The sequence below is a fragment of the Aulonocara sp. 'chitande type north' Nkhata Bay genome, linkage group LG3 (assembly GCF_057382095.1).
Source record: "Aulonocara sp. 'chitande type north' Nkhata Bay isolate Kocher_YH1m ecotype deep benthic linkage group LG3, A_spYH_male_GT1.1, whole genome shotgun sequence".
Taxonomy (NCBI): domain Eukaryota; kingdom Metazoa; phylum Chordata; class Actinopteri; order Cichliformes; family Cichlidae; genus Aulonocara; species Aulonocara sp. 'chitande type north' Nkhata Bay.
The window spans coordinates 33847910-33865419 of record NC_141346.1 but is presented as its reverse complement, the minus strand read 5'-3'; the positions used below and the strand labels follow the sequence as shown (position 1 = coordinate 33865419).

At 41.7% G+C, this 17510-nt stretch overlaps 1 protein-coding gene across 1 annotated transcript in view; it reads left to right on the top strand.

The window, feature by feature from the left end:
• The first annotated feature begins 5425 nt into the window (after nucleotides 1-5425).
• The window catches only part of LOC147335260 (scavenger receptor cysteine-rich domain-containing protein DMBT1-like), a 48292-nt gene continuing 36207 nt past the window's right edge, over nucleotides 5426-17510 (top strand). The window contains exons 1-3 of the mRNA XM_086286050.1: nucleotides 5426-5483; nucleotides 8172-8486; nucleotides 8854-9168. Coding sequence (XP_086142176.1) covers nucleotides 5426-5483; nucleotides 8172-8486; nucleotides 8854-9168 — 688 coding nt within the window. The remainder of the gene's footprint in view (nucleotides 5484-8171; nucleotides 8487-8853; nucleotides 9169-17510) is intronic.

Sequence of the window (17510 nt, the reverse complement as noted above, 5' to 3'; positions counted from 1 at the left end):
AACAGTAAAGACTGAAAAAAGATTTTTAATTTATCTTGTGCTTTGCTTGAGCAAAACTGAAATGCTGCAGGGTGCCATGAATATGACTAAAGTGCTACCAGCAAATTTTGGTATCTATGGAGATTGACAGACCACGTGACTTTCGCGCATTGCATTGTGGGTACGAGTGGCAACAAAATCAAAACACTGCAAGCGCTAGAATTTCCAGCACTGGTAATAATCAATTCTGCTGTTTTAATCACTACCTGCATTTTATTTGCCCCAAAAACAATTATGTACAAAATGACGGAAAACACGGCAGCATTTCTATGAACAAAGACAGACTTGACGAAAAGGCAAAAAACCCCCAAAAAAACAAATACGAGGAAAAAAATCAAAGGAGTGTGGGTGAGACCCATACGAGCATACAGAGTGGAGTAAGGATGTTAGCGTGCTGCCCAACTTTCATCACGCACATATTTATTATTATATGGTTCTAAGTTTTAGTGCATACACTCACAAAATGTTAATTAACTTCAGATCCCTGCAACAAGCCCAGGTCCAGTTTACTTTGGTGATTTGGACTATTCCATTTCACAGCTGTTGTTGATTTTTTTCCCTTTATCTCCTGTACAGGCCAATGCAATCCATTTGTCGTTTCAGGTTGTAGTATTACACAACATTTTCAGATCTAATAGAAAAAAAAAATTGTGTTTCGTAATTCATTCAATTTTTTGTATTTATCTATAACTGGCATTATTGTTTCATTCTCATATAGAATCTTACAAGAAAGAGGCAAAATTGGATTCCATTATGCTTTATTAGCTGCTTCAGTGAAAAACAAATCAATAATGCAACAAAAAAAAAAAACATATCAAAACAACATACTGGAAAACATTTATTCATCACTTCATTGCTTCAATACAACCCTTCGGCACATATTGTAACCTACATCAACAATTATGTTATGATAACTACAACGGAAGACGTACCTTTGTGGGAATGCTTGGAGCAGACTAACCTGTGAGCTGGAGTGTTCTGGGACGTTATATTTGGTCTTCGAATGGCTGCAATCCAGACCATCCGTCGGCTCTTTGTTACTTCGGAAAAATGGCTTAGAGTCTAAGCCATTCTCTTCCACATTTTTACATTGTGGAAGAGAAATTGTCTAAGCCTTAGACAATTTCTCTTCCACAATGTAATCCAATAACAACCGATCTCTTTACCCGATCTCTTTAATACTGCCTGTTTGAGGGCTATGGGGTGAAACAAAATGTGCTACATGCTCCTCATTCATACATATGAATAAAAATAGAAGATTTTTTACAATTTTACAGAGAAGCTGGAGACTTCAAAAAACAAATCCATAACCTTGAATGATTGTTGCAAAGAAGAGTGGGGGTCCTGAAGCAGCAATAACACATCATCTTTATAAAGAAGAATTTTGTGTTCTGTATTAGACCTTTAATATTGCTGTTTTGTCTTATAGCTGCAGCTATTGGTTCTATGAGTAATGGAAATAGCGATGGAGAGAGCGAACATCCTTGCCCGGTACCATTATGAAGAGTAAAGTTTTGTGTAACTGATCCATTGGTGGTGACTGTGGCGATTGACAATGTGTAAAATGCTCTTATCCAGTTGAAAAACGATTCTCCAAATCCAAATTTCTTAAAATATTACAAACAGGAAGTTCCAGCTTATTTTGTCAAATGCTTTTTCTGCATCAATTAGACTGTTACTTTTTTTGGTAGTGTGAAAGCTGCATTAAGCTAATTAGTTTAGGAGTATTGATAGCTGAATGTCTGCCTATAATAAAACCCATCTAGTCAGCATGAAAAAGTGCTGGAATTACTTTTGGGATGCAAGGACTCTCTGTATTTACCAGAGACAGTGGGCAATCACTGCAGTATTCGTGGTAGGAGAAATTCTAGAGGTAATCATAAATTCTTCAATCATTCTTACAAATGGTGTGGACAGAGTTCACCAGAAATGTTTGTATAACTCAGCAGGGAAGCCATCTGGAGCAGGTGTCTTATTATTGAGAGTGCAGAATAATTCTTCTAGAGCTGTAGGCTTATCCAACACCCTAACTTGAGCTTGTGTTAAATGAGGTTGATCTAAAGCACTAGGAAATTTGTGAATATCGTCCATATTTGAGTCATGGTCAGAGGTGTATAGATTCATGTAAAACTTCCTAAAAACCTTATTTATATCTGTAAAATTATGAAATGTTTTCCCTGCTGAGTCCTTGATAACTGTAAATGTTGTTTTATCTTTATTTTACTTACGTAAATGTGCCTGATATTTACCTGATTTATTATTGTATTCGATTTTGTCATGTCTCCACCGCTGTATAAGAAACTACGTCTTTGTATTTATTAAATCATATGACTCAAGTCTGAGTTTGCCCCAGACCAATGGGCAAGCTCAGGAAGACAACAAGAAGCAAGAGGTCACTTTTTGGTGTTTTGCCTCTTCCAACCAGCCAACCTGGAGTTCTCAACAGTGATTGAATCCAAACCGAGTCGTTTTATTTTTATCTAGTAAAAGGTTTTACTTTAGAGAGCTGCCTCAGCTGAAAAAAAGCTTTTTCTCACCGCTGTATTTACCTGTTTGTCCATTTTAAGAGCTGTGTCAATTTTTACTCCAAGATTGGTGACAATGAGTGTGACACAGGATGTAAGAGGACCCAAGTCAGATGGTGGGACACCAGGTCCACTCGGCCCAAATATAATAACCTTTAACATAAAATAAAGTTTTAAACGTAAAGTCCAAAGAGGAACACACAGAAAGGTGAACAGGATACTAGGACCAGGAGTAAGGTAAAGGCAGTGTTATTTATACAAAAAAAGGGTAATCAGGGAGTTGGACACAGGAGGGCAGCAAGATGTAGCTCAAGACAGTCACAAATGACTACCAATGTAAAACAGCAAATTAATAGCAACCACACTGACAGGCAGAACCTAACTGAACATAGGGGAGGAATGAGGAATACCAGCTGTGTCAGCCATCCTCCACTGGCACTCACCCCCTGAACCCATTGCACCACCCTTCCCCCGCAGCCAAGCTGCAGACCACACCCTGACACAAACTTTAGCAGGAAAAGTTTGGTCAACTGAAGTGTGTAATAATACCCTCCACCCAATTTATGTCCAATGTAGCACTTTCCCTCAATACTGAAGTGCTTTGAATCTTACTAAATCCAACTACACTGACTTTAAAAAAAAATTTTGTTGAGCATTTTGTAAACTTCCAAACCAGCAGCATTTTGTCTCATCCATTACAGTGATATAATTTTCTACCAATGGACTTTTTACCTGATGGATATTTAGCTAAAAAAAAAACCAAAACATTCAAGAATTGACAGAAAATGTCAAAATTATATTGTAACACTCAGGGTTACAAAGTGTGGGGATCAGGGAAATTATTTTACTGCTACTATTCATAACTATCATCATTACCATTGCATTAATAAGATATTCTACAGCATTGATATTGCATTCAGATGTTTAAACATATTGGCACCCAATTAGCCTTTATTACGGGTGCAGTTATAACCACTTTAAACTGTTGAGTTAAATCTATAATCTTAAATGCTTATATGCTGATTATATTGGGTTATAAAAGGAAGGCTCAACTCTGAGTACACTCTGTGCCAAAGTAGACAGGAAACTGCATGCTTTTGCAGAGCGTGCTTGCAAAAGTGAAACTAAGAAGAGTATGAGTGACGTGGAGCTTAGAAGGTTAATCTTACAGTAAAATAGTAGCTGAGCAGAGGCCTGAGTGTATTCGGCAACATGCTGCGTTTGAGTTTGCTTGGTAACAGATGACTCAGAATAAGTCAGGAAGTGTACTTCTAAAATGTCTTTGTTTCCTCTGTAAAGTGTGCATTTTTTGGTGGTTATTTTGAGGAGCTGTCTGGACGAGGCTATTTAAATAACCAGGATATTCATTATTGTCCGTTATTCGTTTATATTCTTTTTATTATTTTATATTATTAACTTTGTTTGCCTACTGGTGGTGGTCAGAGGGCCCGGTGGCGCCAGTGTCCGGCAGCCTCGCCTCTGTCAGTGCGCCCCAGGGCAGCTGTGGCTACAATGTAACTTGCCATTGCCAGTGTGTGAATGTGTGTGTGAATGGGTGGATGACTGAATGTAGTGTAAAGCGCTTTGAGGTCCTTAGAGACTAAGTAAAGCACTATACAAATGCAGGCCATTTACCATTTTTTACCATTTATTAAGCTTTGAGTAGTGGCATTTAATTAAAGCATTTATTCAACATATACATATATAGTTTTAGTCAGATTGTTACACATATGAGAGTGGCCTCTGTCTGGTTGTGAGTTTTAGTAGGCGAGGTGAGAGGTGAAACAGTGCAATTGAGGTCGGGAGACACATACACACACATCTTAGGTAGATTCATTTCTAGGTAAGAGTTCAGACATATTTTGCAAGCTTGCAACTGCATTTTTGGCCTGCAGAATTGACAGTTTTGTTGCAGAGCATGCATCTGAGGTTTTGGAGAAGCAAGAGCGAGACGAGCTACAGGAAGCACCTGGCTTGGAGGCGAAGAAAATGTTCTTTTCAAACTGTGTCAAAAGTCGTTACCAGAAAGTTATGCATGTATTGTATCTGCTTTGACACATGAGGGGGCGTCATAAATAATACCCTGATGCTATAAAAACAACTGCTTGTGTATTATTGGGCGGAGATCTACAGCTGATATTTTGCAGTGTTCATCTCCCCACACGTGTGTTCATTAAAATCATCGTTTGACCTAACTCTTCTGGACCTTCGTTGTTTTGTTCTCATCCTCAATATTCCGAACACGCGACAAAAGACATCCAGCACAACTCACATACACAGGACTCAGACTGCAATTCAGTACTCTTTGTTTTCATTGCTTTTCTTTTTTTGCCTCCTCTGCCAGACACCGGGACTCAATCAGCCACCCAACCAGCCTCCTCTGACACTGCCCTGCAAAGCCACTGCAATACCCTCTCCCTGCAGCTGAGCCATGGGCCCCACCCACCACAGAAACCATGTTAATGTGTCACAGCAATAAGCCATGCATATTGTTAAGTAAATAGTTTGTTTTTTTATTCAGACCAACAGCAAACTGTTAGATGAAGAAAGCAACCCTGGAAGATTTTGTTTCAGAATTGTGGTCTGTATCTGTGTTTAATTTTCTTTCATCTTTAACAGGTTTTTAAATGCATTCTTTGCATGCAAACTGTATGCAATTTTTGTATAAATATGCAATGTCCTCAAATTCAAGTATCAAGTCCTTTGATTTGTTACCTTGTTTTATATGTATGTTCATTCATTGCTTAGTGATGGGAAGGCCATTTGGGACAGCCTGTGTCCAACAGTAAATGGTCTGTGGGAGGGGCTCAGCATACATATTTAAAAGTCAAAAAGTCAAATTCAGACTGGTGTGGCTAACAATGGCTCTCCAACAGTTTGTCGGCTGTTTCTTTGTGACGATCATTCTCTCATGCAAAGGTGAGAAAGAAATTCGATTTTGTTTCTCATGACCTATTTTATATGAAGACTGGACAGAGTACAATGTTAATTTAAGGTTCAGCTGTACAGATTTTAAGAACTGTTGTAATTAAAAGTACTCTACTATACTTCAAAGCAGCCCACTTGGTAGCCTGCTTGTAGATGGATCCAAGATAAGAAAGAGAGTCAAAAAATCCACCTGGTAAAAAAGCAAATACCTAGAGGTGAAAGCAGGACTATGTTTCACTTTATAATGTAGATCAGATCAGTAAAGTCCCTGTATCTGATGTGATCCACAGCACTTTATTTATCATTTTGTCAATTTTCTGCTAATGCATTTTCTGTCCAGCCAGCAGTTCGTGTCCCCTTTTCTTTCCAAAACTTTTTCTGTTTGAAATATTTAAGCAATAGTAATGTAAACATTTCAAGTTAATTCGGTTATTTATTATATTTTTTGTACTGACAAATAGAAATGTAGTAGAGAGTAACTATGTGCTCACTGAGAGGGCCGGGTTCAGTGACATGATGTTAACTACTACTGATAAAGTACAACTTGATCATTAAACATCAAACAGGTTTTAGCTTAGTGTTAACAATGTTTACTAACTGGTTAATTACATGGTTTGTTAACTCTCAAGTTGCTGTTGGTCTTTATAAATGGGTATTGTTCCCAAATGGTTAACAATGTGCTGTACAGCTGTAACATTATTATAATACCCGTTAAGATGTTGAAACTGATCATTGTAACCCTGCATATTCATAGAGAGAACGCACAGGGAAAAGTGTGCAAAACAAAAGTCTTCACTAAATGTTTGTTTTCACTTGATGTTTGGGTAGTGAGCAAGCAAAGTTCATATATACTTTATATATAGCACTTATGACAGTGCATTTTTGACCAATTCAACATCATTATAATTTGGACTGCCCCTTTTCCCAAAATGTTCAGGTAAACAATTCTGAAAGTTTGAGGAAATAAGCAAAGGCAGTGTAGATCCAAGTTGACTTTTCAGGTATTTACTTTCTGTCTGACTAATGCTTCAAAATGTAAATCATGATGTGCAGTACACTGGTTTAACTTTTTTTTTAATAATCATTTTCTCCTTTATTTTTCAGATGGCCATGCACAGATGTCTGGTAAGGATATTTGTATTTATAATATCTAAGAGCAAGTTTCAAGTTTAGTTTCAACCTTAGCTGTTTTCTCTGCTGAGCTAAAAAAAAAAAAAAAAAGAAAAAGAAAATAAAAAGGGAGGCAGTACTAATCTCATTGGTTTGAGCAAAAGAAAACTGGGGATTAAATGTCTTTATTCCTTCATTTGCTATCTTTAACACCTATACTACTACTTAAGGACACTTTGGAGATTGTGTCCCCCTTTTCTAAGAAGCAGGGGATCACTGTTTATCACTGTCAGTAACAATCTAAAGTTAACTAATTGGAGCAATTAACCATAACAAGTGAAGAGCACCAGCACAGTCTAAAGATTTTTGAAAGCTACAGTGTAGCCATAGAGCTTGCCATATAGAGAATAGGAACTTTTAATATAAGAGATACCTGTTGTGTGTATGTCTGTGTTTGCATGTAAAGATGAAAATGATTTTCTTTTAGTTCTTTTCAGGTCTTGTAGTTAAATCATGGGTCATTTGTCTCATAGTGGATGTTCTGCAGTCCTCACAAACTCTGTTATAATTCAGATGAGGGAGTTGGATAGCCTAGACTAGATGAAAATTGTCTTTTGGCTCTAGCTCTACAGCTGATTATGTAGATTATGGGATTATTTATATGGTTTAGTAGTAGTAGTTAACATGGAACAGAGTGCTGCAAAAAATAGAAATCTTGTAAAATATAAAATTTTTTAAAAACAACTAAATTTGGCAAAAAGCTATCATCTCTGATAATATTTATATTCATAAACTTATCCATTTACACTGAAATAACATAAAGAATCAAACAACAAAATACCAATGAAAATATGTAAAACAATTTAAAACGAATAACAAGAAAAAAGCAGGATCCAGTTTGAGTTAGTTATTGTGTTGTAACATATTTGACAGGTACCTTTTTCAGAATATGTCTATGAAGGTTTTCAGTCATCCAGGTCATCTTTGTGTCCAGACGCTTTTCTTTCCAAGCCCCTTATACTTTTTCAAGATACCTTTTTCTGTTGTTTCATTTCATACGCTGAAATGAAAGAATAGACTTAATAAACCACTGAAGTTTTTTTTTTAAATGTATTCTATTGACTCATCAAAGTACCTACCTTTGTGTGTGAATGTGTGTGAATGTGTGGATGACTGGATATGTAAAGCGCTTTGGGATCCTTAGGGACTAGTAAAGCGCTATATAAATACAGGCCATTTACCATTTGGCAGATATAACAGCTGAACACACCCATGGCATTCTTTCTACAATGTAAACCAAATGTATGCCTGCACCAATTATATGTTGGCTAAAATAACACAAACACATTATTTTCTTTTAGAATTAGTGAAAGCTAACTAATACTGGGAAATTTAAGCAGCTTCTATTGACTTTGGAATTAGTTTAATTTCCATCTGTTAACTTTTCTTTTTTAAACTTCACTGTTAACGGAGCCATCCTACCACTTTAAAATTTACAGTTACAATTTACAATATTACAACTTCTGAATCTTATATTCACAACATATCTTTTCTGTGTTTTGTTTGCAGGTGTGCCCATTTTATTGGCTGGGTCTGGATCGACTCGATGCTCTGGCAGAGTTGAAGTTTATCACAATAACATCTGGGGAACAGTCTGTGATGATGGCTGGGACTTAAATGCTGCTGAGGTGGTTTGCAGACAGTTAAACTGTGGGTCTGCACTACAAGCTCCTCAATTAGCTTACTTTGGTCAAGGAACTGGACAAATTTGGCTTGATGACGTGGTCTGTTCAGGAAGTGAAAGTTCTTTAACTGAGTGTCAACACCGTGGATTTGGATCACACAACTGTGTACATGGTGAGGATGCTGGTGTCATTTGTTCAGGTGAGAAAACGTTTTTAGGTCATTATCCTCTTGTGTGACATACATGAGTTGTGTCACACATAACTGTGGGCACAATAATAATGCTGGCGTCATCTGTTCTGTTAAGATATATTTTTCTCATCCAAGGCATGCCAAATACTAGAAATATATAAAAGGCAATTGAGTTAAAACAGATAAGGTAACCTGAGACCAGGAGGACACACAATATGTGTAAAATTTTCAAGGTTTATATCTCGTAAATACACATGATTTTATGCAAAATCACATCTGATCAGTCAGTTTGTACTTTATATTTACATACAACTATAGATGAACATTACAAGTCCTTTATGTTCCTATCTTTTCTGTTTTTGGTTTTTTTTTTCAGGTGTGCCCATCCGATTAGGTGGGTCTGGATCGACTCGGTGCTCTGGAAGAGTTGAAGTTTATCACAATAACATCTGGGGAACAGTCTGTGATGATGGCTGGGACTTAAATGATGCTGAGGTGGTTTGCAGACAGTTAAACTGTGGGTCTGCACTACAAGCTCCTCATTTAGCTTACTTTGGTCAAGGAACTGGACAGATTTGGCTTGATGACGTGGTCTGTTCAGGAAGTGAAAGTTCTCTAACTCAGTGTCAGCACAGTGGATTTGGATCACACAACTGTGGACATGGTGAGGATGCTGGTGTCATTTGTTCAGGTGAGAAAACGTTTAGATACTAACCCTAATCCTATTTTAAGTAATACTGTTCAAACAACTATGGGCACTATCACAACACTGGTGGCATCTGTTTAGGTGAGATATATCCACAGAATGCCAAATATTGTAAAAAATAATTTCTTGTTTTCACAATTATTTGTATAGTCATAGTCAGTGCTTTAAGTGGGCCGGTACGCGCCGGTACTCAGTACCGCCACTTCTAAATATAGCTCTTGAGAGTACCGCCACCTCTCCATGCGCCCAGAACGTGCTTTTAGCGTACCGGTACTCTCATTTGCACATCTGTTATAATCGTTTGGCTGCGCTGCCGCTTTTCAGAGCGCCCTTCACAAGCACGCTTCCTAATTCGTCCCACCGAGAGCAGAGACTACATTACCCATACACCAATGTGTTTTACAAGTGAAAAGCGCATGCGTCGCTTTTGCCGTTGTCATGTCAACAACTCAACGTGGTCCGGAGAGGGTGTGTAAAACGCGCAAACAGCTGCTCGGTTAAAATACAAAAACAATGAACACTTAATATGCTCTCCTGGCTTCAGACTCTGAGTAGTAAAAGAACAAGGTCAGAATCAGAGGACTCGCTGGCTGACACCCCACCGAGCCAGAATGATATCGCTGCAGGTCAGACGCAAGCTAATGAAAGCTGCACTAGTGCCGCAGCCGCGGACGACGGCACTTTTTGCGACGACGAGGACGAGAATGACACCATTTCTACCGATGACAACAGCCGCGTTAGCGAGCATGAGTGGCCAGAATGTTGGTCCCAAGCACAAGTCCGGTATTTCTCCACAAATTACAAGTGGCTGATCAGCAGAAATCAAAAGTTGGGTTGTAGTGTGTGTAGTCAAGTTTGTGCTCGCGTGGACATGCAGCAAGGGCAGAGAGTGTCGCAGGAGTGGAGTGGGTGCTTAATCTCGTCTTTTGGAAGGGACAAGGCTGCACAACAAAACTCACTACGAAAGAAAATAAAAGAGCACAGAGACTCAATTTATCACAAGAAAGCAGTTGAAATAAAAGAGAAGGCAACACAAAATACAATGCAAAAACACATTGAAGATATGAGAAAGGCTGACTACGCTTCAACTTCAATGTGTTTAGAACAGCTTATAAGATTGGCAAGCATGGGCGTCCCTTTACAGACATGCCAATAGATGTCCAGTTGCAAGTCTTAAATGGTGTCAAGATGGGCAGAGTTTTGTACTCTAATAACTCATGTGCAAATATACTGGATCACATTGCAGCTGAAATGAAAAAGAAGGTAGTCAATGACATAGTGATGAATGAAAGAAAATTGCGTGTGCTCATTGATGAATCCACTACAGTAAGTGGAAAGTCTGTGCTTGTCGTGTGCCTGCGGTCAGCTATTTCCACTGAAAATCCAGACACAATATTTTTTGAACTGATTGAGCTGCAGGGGACCACAGCAAAGGACATCACTGAAGCACTGTTAGGATGTCTTCATAATAATGGCTTTGACCCTCACTACCTACAGGAACATTTGTTGGCATTTGCTTGTGATGGAGCCTCAGTGATGCTTGGGAGGAAAGCAGGAGTTGCTGCGCAGCTTTGTTCCAAATTCCCTTACCTGTTTGTCTGGCATTGTTCCAATCACAGACTGGAACTGGCAGTTTGTGATGTTTTGAAGGAGGTAGGAGGAATCAACCACTTTAAAATATTCTTAGATCAGCTTTACTCCCTCTACCATGCATCACCAAAAAACCAAAGGGAGTTAACCGAGAGTGCTCACAATGTTGGACAACGTCTCCTTGTGATAGGCCGTGTTTTATCAGTGCGTTGGGTTGCTTCAAGTGAGAGAACAGTGAAAGCAGTATGGGAGAACTACCAAGCTCTGCAGGTACACTTTACAAGTGCTGCTGCTGATACCAGCAGGGACTCAAGAGAGAGAGCAAAATACAAATTAGTTTATAATTTATTTTATGTACATTTTGTTAAAAAAAAACTTTACAATTGCTGCTGCTGATAGCAGCAGTGACTCAAGAGAGAGCAAAATACAAATTAGTTTATAATTTATTTTATGTACATTTTGTTAAAAAAAAATTTCAATACCTTTTTGCACATTTTATTTATGTTCAGTAGCTCTTTCTAGCTCAAGCAAATCCACAAACTAATAAAATGATTTATTATTTTGTATAAGGTTGTCTGTTGACTGTTGTATATAAAACCCATTCAATATAGTTGTTGTTACCTCAGGGGAGGCGGAAAAAGAATAGAGTACCGGCACCTCTTTTGGGCCACTTAAAGCACTGGTCATAGTCTTCAAAGGCAAATGAGTTAAAACACTGGCAGGGCATGCAAATCCAGCTTCAGGTTGTGTGGAGGAGATCAGGATGGAGGGACCTCCCAAATGAAAAACATGGAGGTGAAAAGGCACCACAAGAGCTTTGACCAGAGGCTAACTGTCACGGTCCTGTGTTTTTGGTTTTTGTACTTTTACTTTGGATTTTATTATGAATTATGACTATTTGTGTCTTGGTTTCCCAGTGTTTATTCAGTGCTCCCTCTGTTTTGTGTCATCCCTGCCTGTATATCGCTTCTAGTGTCGTCAGGTCTCTGTGTTAAGCCCACGTCTCTGAGTCTGTGTCTTTGCGTGTGTGTGTTTTGTGTTTTACTTTGAAGGTCAGTGTGTTCAGTGTTTTTTCGTTTCGCTTCCCCTGTCCCGTCCTGTCTAATTACTGTCTAATTACTCCCAGCTGTGCCCTCCTTCTGTGTCTCATTCCCTCGTTATCCTTCTGTGTATTTAAGCCTTGTGTCTGCCTCTGATTGCAGTTGCTGGTTCGTCTGCGTTATATGGTGTTTTGTTTTCTAGTCTGCGTTATCTCCCTGCATCTCTATTCTGGTTTCAGGTTAGTTTTGCCAGTTTAGGTTTGTCAGTTCTGTTCTCGCCAGCCTCACCCTTTTGTCGTTGTTTGCCATCCACTTCAATAAAGCTCACTCTCATCAGAAGCAGTGCTTGCATTTTGGGTCCTTTAATAATTTTCAAACGGCTTGCCCGCTGGCCGTGACAGTACAAACCAGCCATCCATGGACCCAGCAGCATTTGAATCGCCCAAGGAGCTCCGTGAGGATATTGTGTACTCTGTGGACAAATTGATTAATTTGTGGCTGGAGCATGAGGGGAAAGAACTTCGGCAAGCTGTGGCTAACCGGCTACAGCGATTGGTTTCCGGTCTCCCCAGGCTGTTCAGCTCACTTCACCTGCTCGCACAGAATTTCATTCTGAACGAGCTTCGCTTTCAACCCGCAGCTGCTACCACCAGTGTTGGGAAGGTTACTTTTAAAATGTATTCCATTACAGATTACAGAATACATGCCCCAAAATGTATTCTGTAACGTATTCCGTTACGTTACTCAATGACAGTAACGTATTCTGAATACTTTGGATTACTTAATATATTATCATGCTGTTTACAACTACGTGAATGTACTATTGCTGTGTGATTTATTACTGTTACTGAAGGTCCGCGGCTCCGAACTGTAGTAAAGGGACCTCTGACTAATACGGCGGGGTCCCTGTCGGCTCGTAGCCGAAAAATAGCTTTACTTTGTTGTGTGGGTCAACTTTTCTTGTGAGAGACAGAGAGAGGCGTTGAAAGGCTGCTCCAACGGAACTTATTGTTTTCGGAGGAAAACACGAACACAGTGTACAGTCGAGTCTTAATAGCTTACTTACAACTGGACTCGTCAGGCACTCCTCTTGGCTGCAGTCGTTATTATTATATTTACATGCTTCCAGCTCCCGTTTTTGCTTGATGACTGCTAGTACTTTTCCACTATCCTTTTTCTCCCTCCTCGCGCTCACAGACCCATAACGTGTATGGCAGTCCATTCTCCCTGCAACACGGACTACACTGCCCATGATGCTACATTCTTTAGAGCTATGCTTGTAGCATTCTGCCTGTTAGCTTAGCACAACAACAACAACAAAAAGGCATTCACTCACCCAGGAAACACACAGTCGCAGAGAGAGAGAGAGTGTCGCCCTGTAACCATGGCAACCGTAACGCTGCCGCCTGGAACAAAAGAACGTAGCTGTCAAACAAAACCCAAACAGTCCTGACCCGCGACAATATGAAACAGGAAAGTACCGCAGTGTAATCCATTTATTTCAACAAAGTAACTGTATTCTAAATGGTAACTGTAACGGAATACAGTTAGTCATATTTTGTATTTTAAATACGTAACGGCGGTACATGTATTCCATTACTCCCCAACACTGGCTACCACCCACCCAGCAACTAATGCTTCGCTGCCTGGCCCGATGGAGGTTGTTCGGCCCGGCCCGTCGGCCGAGCCTTCGAAAGGGAAACGACACTCACGCCGTCAACACCCCTCACCACAGTCGGACCTCGGGATATCAGAGCAGCCGACTGTGGTGAGTAAAAAGGACAATATTACTGGTTTGAACTTCAGGACTTTTTCTTCTGGAGTTGTTCGGGGTGTGTTGATGAGACCTAATACACGTAGCTTACCTGCCTTCGTAGTAACTGACCTCTCCCAGGTTGGTATTTTTAAGACTTCTGAGGAAACAAAGGGCTGTGTTTCTTTTGCTTCTTCTGAGCCTGGATTAACTCTCTCTGAGCCTGTTAACGCCGTATCAGCTATCCCAGAGTCTGCTAAAGCTGTGGCTTTCACCCCAGAAACAACCCCAGCTCTGATGATACTAAGCCATTGTCCATTGTCCCCTGCTCTGCTACCTGAAGCTCAGTCTCCAGTTTCCCCGCTACCTGTAGCTCAGACTCCAGTGTCCCCGCTAAGGGGCCCGTTCAGCAGTCTGTCTCCGCTGGAGGGTCCGAGGGGCCCGTTCAACAGTCTGTCTCCGCTGGAGGGTCCGAAGGGCCCGTTCAACAGTCTGTCTCCGCTGGAGGGTCCGAGGGGCCCGTTCAGCAGTCTGTCTCCGCTGGAGGGTCCGAGGGGCCCGTTCAGCAGTCTGTCTCCGCTGGAGGGTCCGAGGGGCCCGTTCAGCAGCCTGCTTCTGTTGGAAGGTCCGAGGGGCCCGTCCAGCCATCACCGCCGCCTGCAGCTCCATCATCTATGGCTTCCATGCCATCGCCTGCAGCTCCATCACCTATTGCTTCCACATCCTCACCTGGTCCAGCACCATCCCCGCCTGGTCCAGCCTCTGTCTCGCCATCAAATCCGGCTTGGCCTGGACGACCTCACCTTTGCCGGCCACTTTCCAGGCCTCTAGCTGCACATTATCGCTGTCGAGGGCAGCCCCCTGAACGAGGTCACCTCTGTCACCACTGCCTGCCGCGTGGCCGGCCTCCGGACTGCTCTGTCACTGCCACTGCCTTCCGCATGGTCGGCCTCCGGATTTCCTATAATGGTGTCACCATCGCTGCTTTTCACACAGTCGGCCTCCTGAACTGAACTGTTTTGAACTCTTGTGCTGTTGGCCTCTGGGCCGGCCCCCTGAACTGGTTTTGGGACTCTGTTTTCTTGGGCTCAAGTATTTTTTATTTTTTTTAGTTTTGGACCCATGTTTTGTTTTGGGACCTTCTGGTGCTCCTGTTCTGTTTCCCTGACCATGTGACACTAACGGCAACAACGATAGAGTTATAGATACCTTCAGGCAGCTCAGGACCCGCGGGGTCAGGGAGTGTAGGACTTCAGCACAGGGCATGCAGTCCCATCTGACTGGGAGTGCTCAACAGGACAAGCAAAGTCTACTGGCGCTAGAACTAAGGCAGCTGGTCAAAGATGATTGCAACTCCTGGCTTGCAGTTGTGAGTCCATCAGAGGAGCCTTGCTTCATCTTTCAGAGGGCTGTCCAGGTGCTCACTGCTCCAGTGACTGGGTTGCTGCAGCAATAATAAAGTGAGGAATAGAATAGGAATGGAGGAGTGTATGGGGCCAAAAAAAAAAAGGATGCTCACCACATAGTGGTGGTAGACAAACAGAAGACGGGCATAGTAATCGATGTAGCGGTTCCCAATGACAACAACATCAGAAAGAAGGAACACGAGCAGCTCGAGAAATACCAATGGCTCAGAGAAGAGCTCGAGAAAATTTTGAGGGTGAAGGTAACAGTGGTGCAATGACTCCCAAACTAGGCAAGTGTCTCCAGCAGATCCCAGGAACAACATCTGAGATCTCTGTCCAGAAGATCGCAGTCCTAGGAACAACTAAGATACTGCGCCAGACCCTCAAGCTCCCAGGCCTTTGGTAGAGGACCCGAGCTTGAAGGATTGACCGCCAGCAGGGGCGAGCGGGGAATTTATAAACACACACACACACACACACACACACACACACACACACACACACACACACATATAAGTGTATATATATATATATATATATAAGTGCATATATATATATATATATATATATATATATATATATATATATATATATATATATATATATATATATATATATAGCCCCAACTGACCGAGTGCTCAGTGAATACCTCAGGCAGCAGAAACCCAAGAAAGAGGAGGGAGACGAGGAACCATAATGGAAGGACAGGCCCCTGCACGGTATGTACCACCGGCAGATAGAGGAGGTGTCTGATATCCAGAAATCCTACCAGTGGCTGGACAAAGCTGGACTGAAAGACAGCACAGAAGCACTAATCATGGCAGCACAAGAACAAGCTCTGAGTACAAGATCCATAGAGGCTGGGGTCTATCACACCAGGCAAGACCCCAGGTGCAGGCTGTGTAAAGATGCCCCAGAGACAATCCAGCACATAACAGCAGGGTGCAAGATGCTAGCAGGCAAGGCATACATGGAACGCCATAACCAAGTGGCCGGCATAGTGTACAGGAACATCTGTGCCGAGTATAACCTGGAAGTCCCGAGGTCAAAATGGGAGATGCCCCCAAGGGTGGTGGAGAATGACCGAGCTAAGATCCTGTGGGACTTCCAGATACAGACGGACAAAATGGTGGTGGCTAACCAACCGGACATAGTGGTGGTAGACAAACAGAAGAAGACGGCCGTAGTGATCGATGTAGCGGTTCCGAATGACAGCAATATCAGGAAGAAGGAACACGAGAAGCTGGAGAAATACCAAGGGCTCAGAGAAGAGCTCAAGAGGATGTGGAGGGTGAAGGTAATGGTGGTCCCCGTGGTAATCGGAGCACTAGGTGCGGTGACTCCCAAGCTAGGCGAGTGGCTCCAGCAGATCCCGGGAATAACATCGGAGATCTCTGTCCAGAAGAGCGCAGTCCTGGGAACAGCTAAGATACTGCGCAGGACCCTCAAGCTCCCAGGCCTCTGGTAGAGGACCCGAGCTTGAAGGATAAACCGCCCGTAGGGGCGTGCTGGGTGTTTTTATATATATATATATATATATATATATATATATATTAGGGGTGCAACAATATTCGTATCGATATTGAACCGTTCGATACAGTGCTTTCGGTTCGGTACGCATATGTATCGAACAATACAACATTTGTAATTTATTTTATCAATTTTCCTTCTGACGATGCTGTCTGTGTTGAGCGCTCAGTGAATCTGTGTTCGACTACTCCGCCTAGGCTGCACTGTCGAGCGCAGATCCACTGAGCGCTCAACACAGACAGCATAGTCAGAAGGAAGAGAGCAGGGCAAGCTAGCGAGACAGAAGTTAAGCTCTACTTGCAACAGGCAAATTGAACCTCATTCAGATCTGGCGTTTGGAATTATTTTGGTTTTCATGTGACGTATGACCCTGAAGGTAAGCGAGTCATGGACTAAAGTAAAACAGTATGTTGGATGTGCCATGCAATGCTCAATTACATTGGTGTGAACTAGTGTGTTAGCGCAGTTAGCTCGTTAACGTGTTTGCTGTCTAGCCCCATGCACGGAGCGATCGGCGGTAGCTCGTTAACGGAGATTTGCCGTGTTGTGGCGTTAAGGTCATTTCAACGAGATTAACCTGAAAGCACTAGTGGGAACACAACGAATATGACTGCACATTTACGCCGACATCATCCTAGTGCAAAGACAAAAACAACAAGCATGCTACTAACTTTAGCCGAGTCATTTAGACAGCTGTTAGCACATGATTCTCCTTATGCTGCTGAGAATATAGCCCAGAAGAAGCGGATAGTATAGCTTTTATTTTGGAAAGAGCCATTTCTCTGTAATAAACTCTCTTTTCCAAAGATGAGTGATTCCTCAATCAGATACAGGGCTTGCAATATCGCTAGCCCGACGTCCCGGAGCTAGCGATTTTTTCAGTCGGGCTACCAAAATCTATCTCTGCCCTGCCCGTCGGGCTATTGTAGGAAAAATATATGTCAATGCTTTTGCATTCTTTCAGAAATGTAGCTGGGTAATTATGTCATTGGCATCGGTGAGCCACTG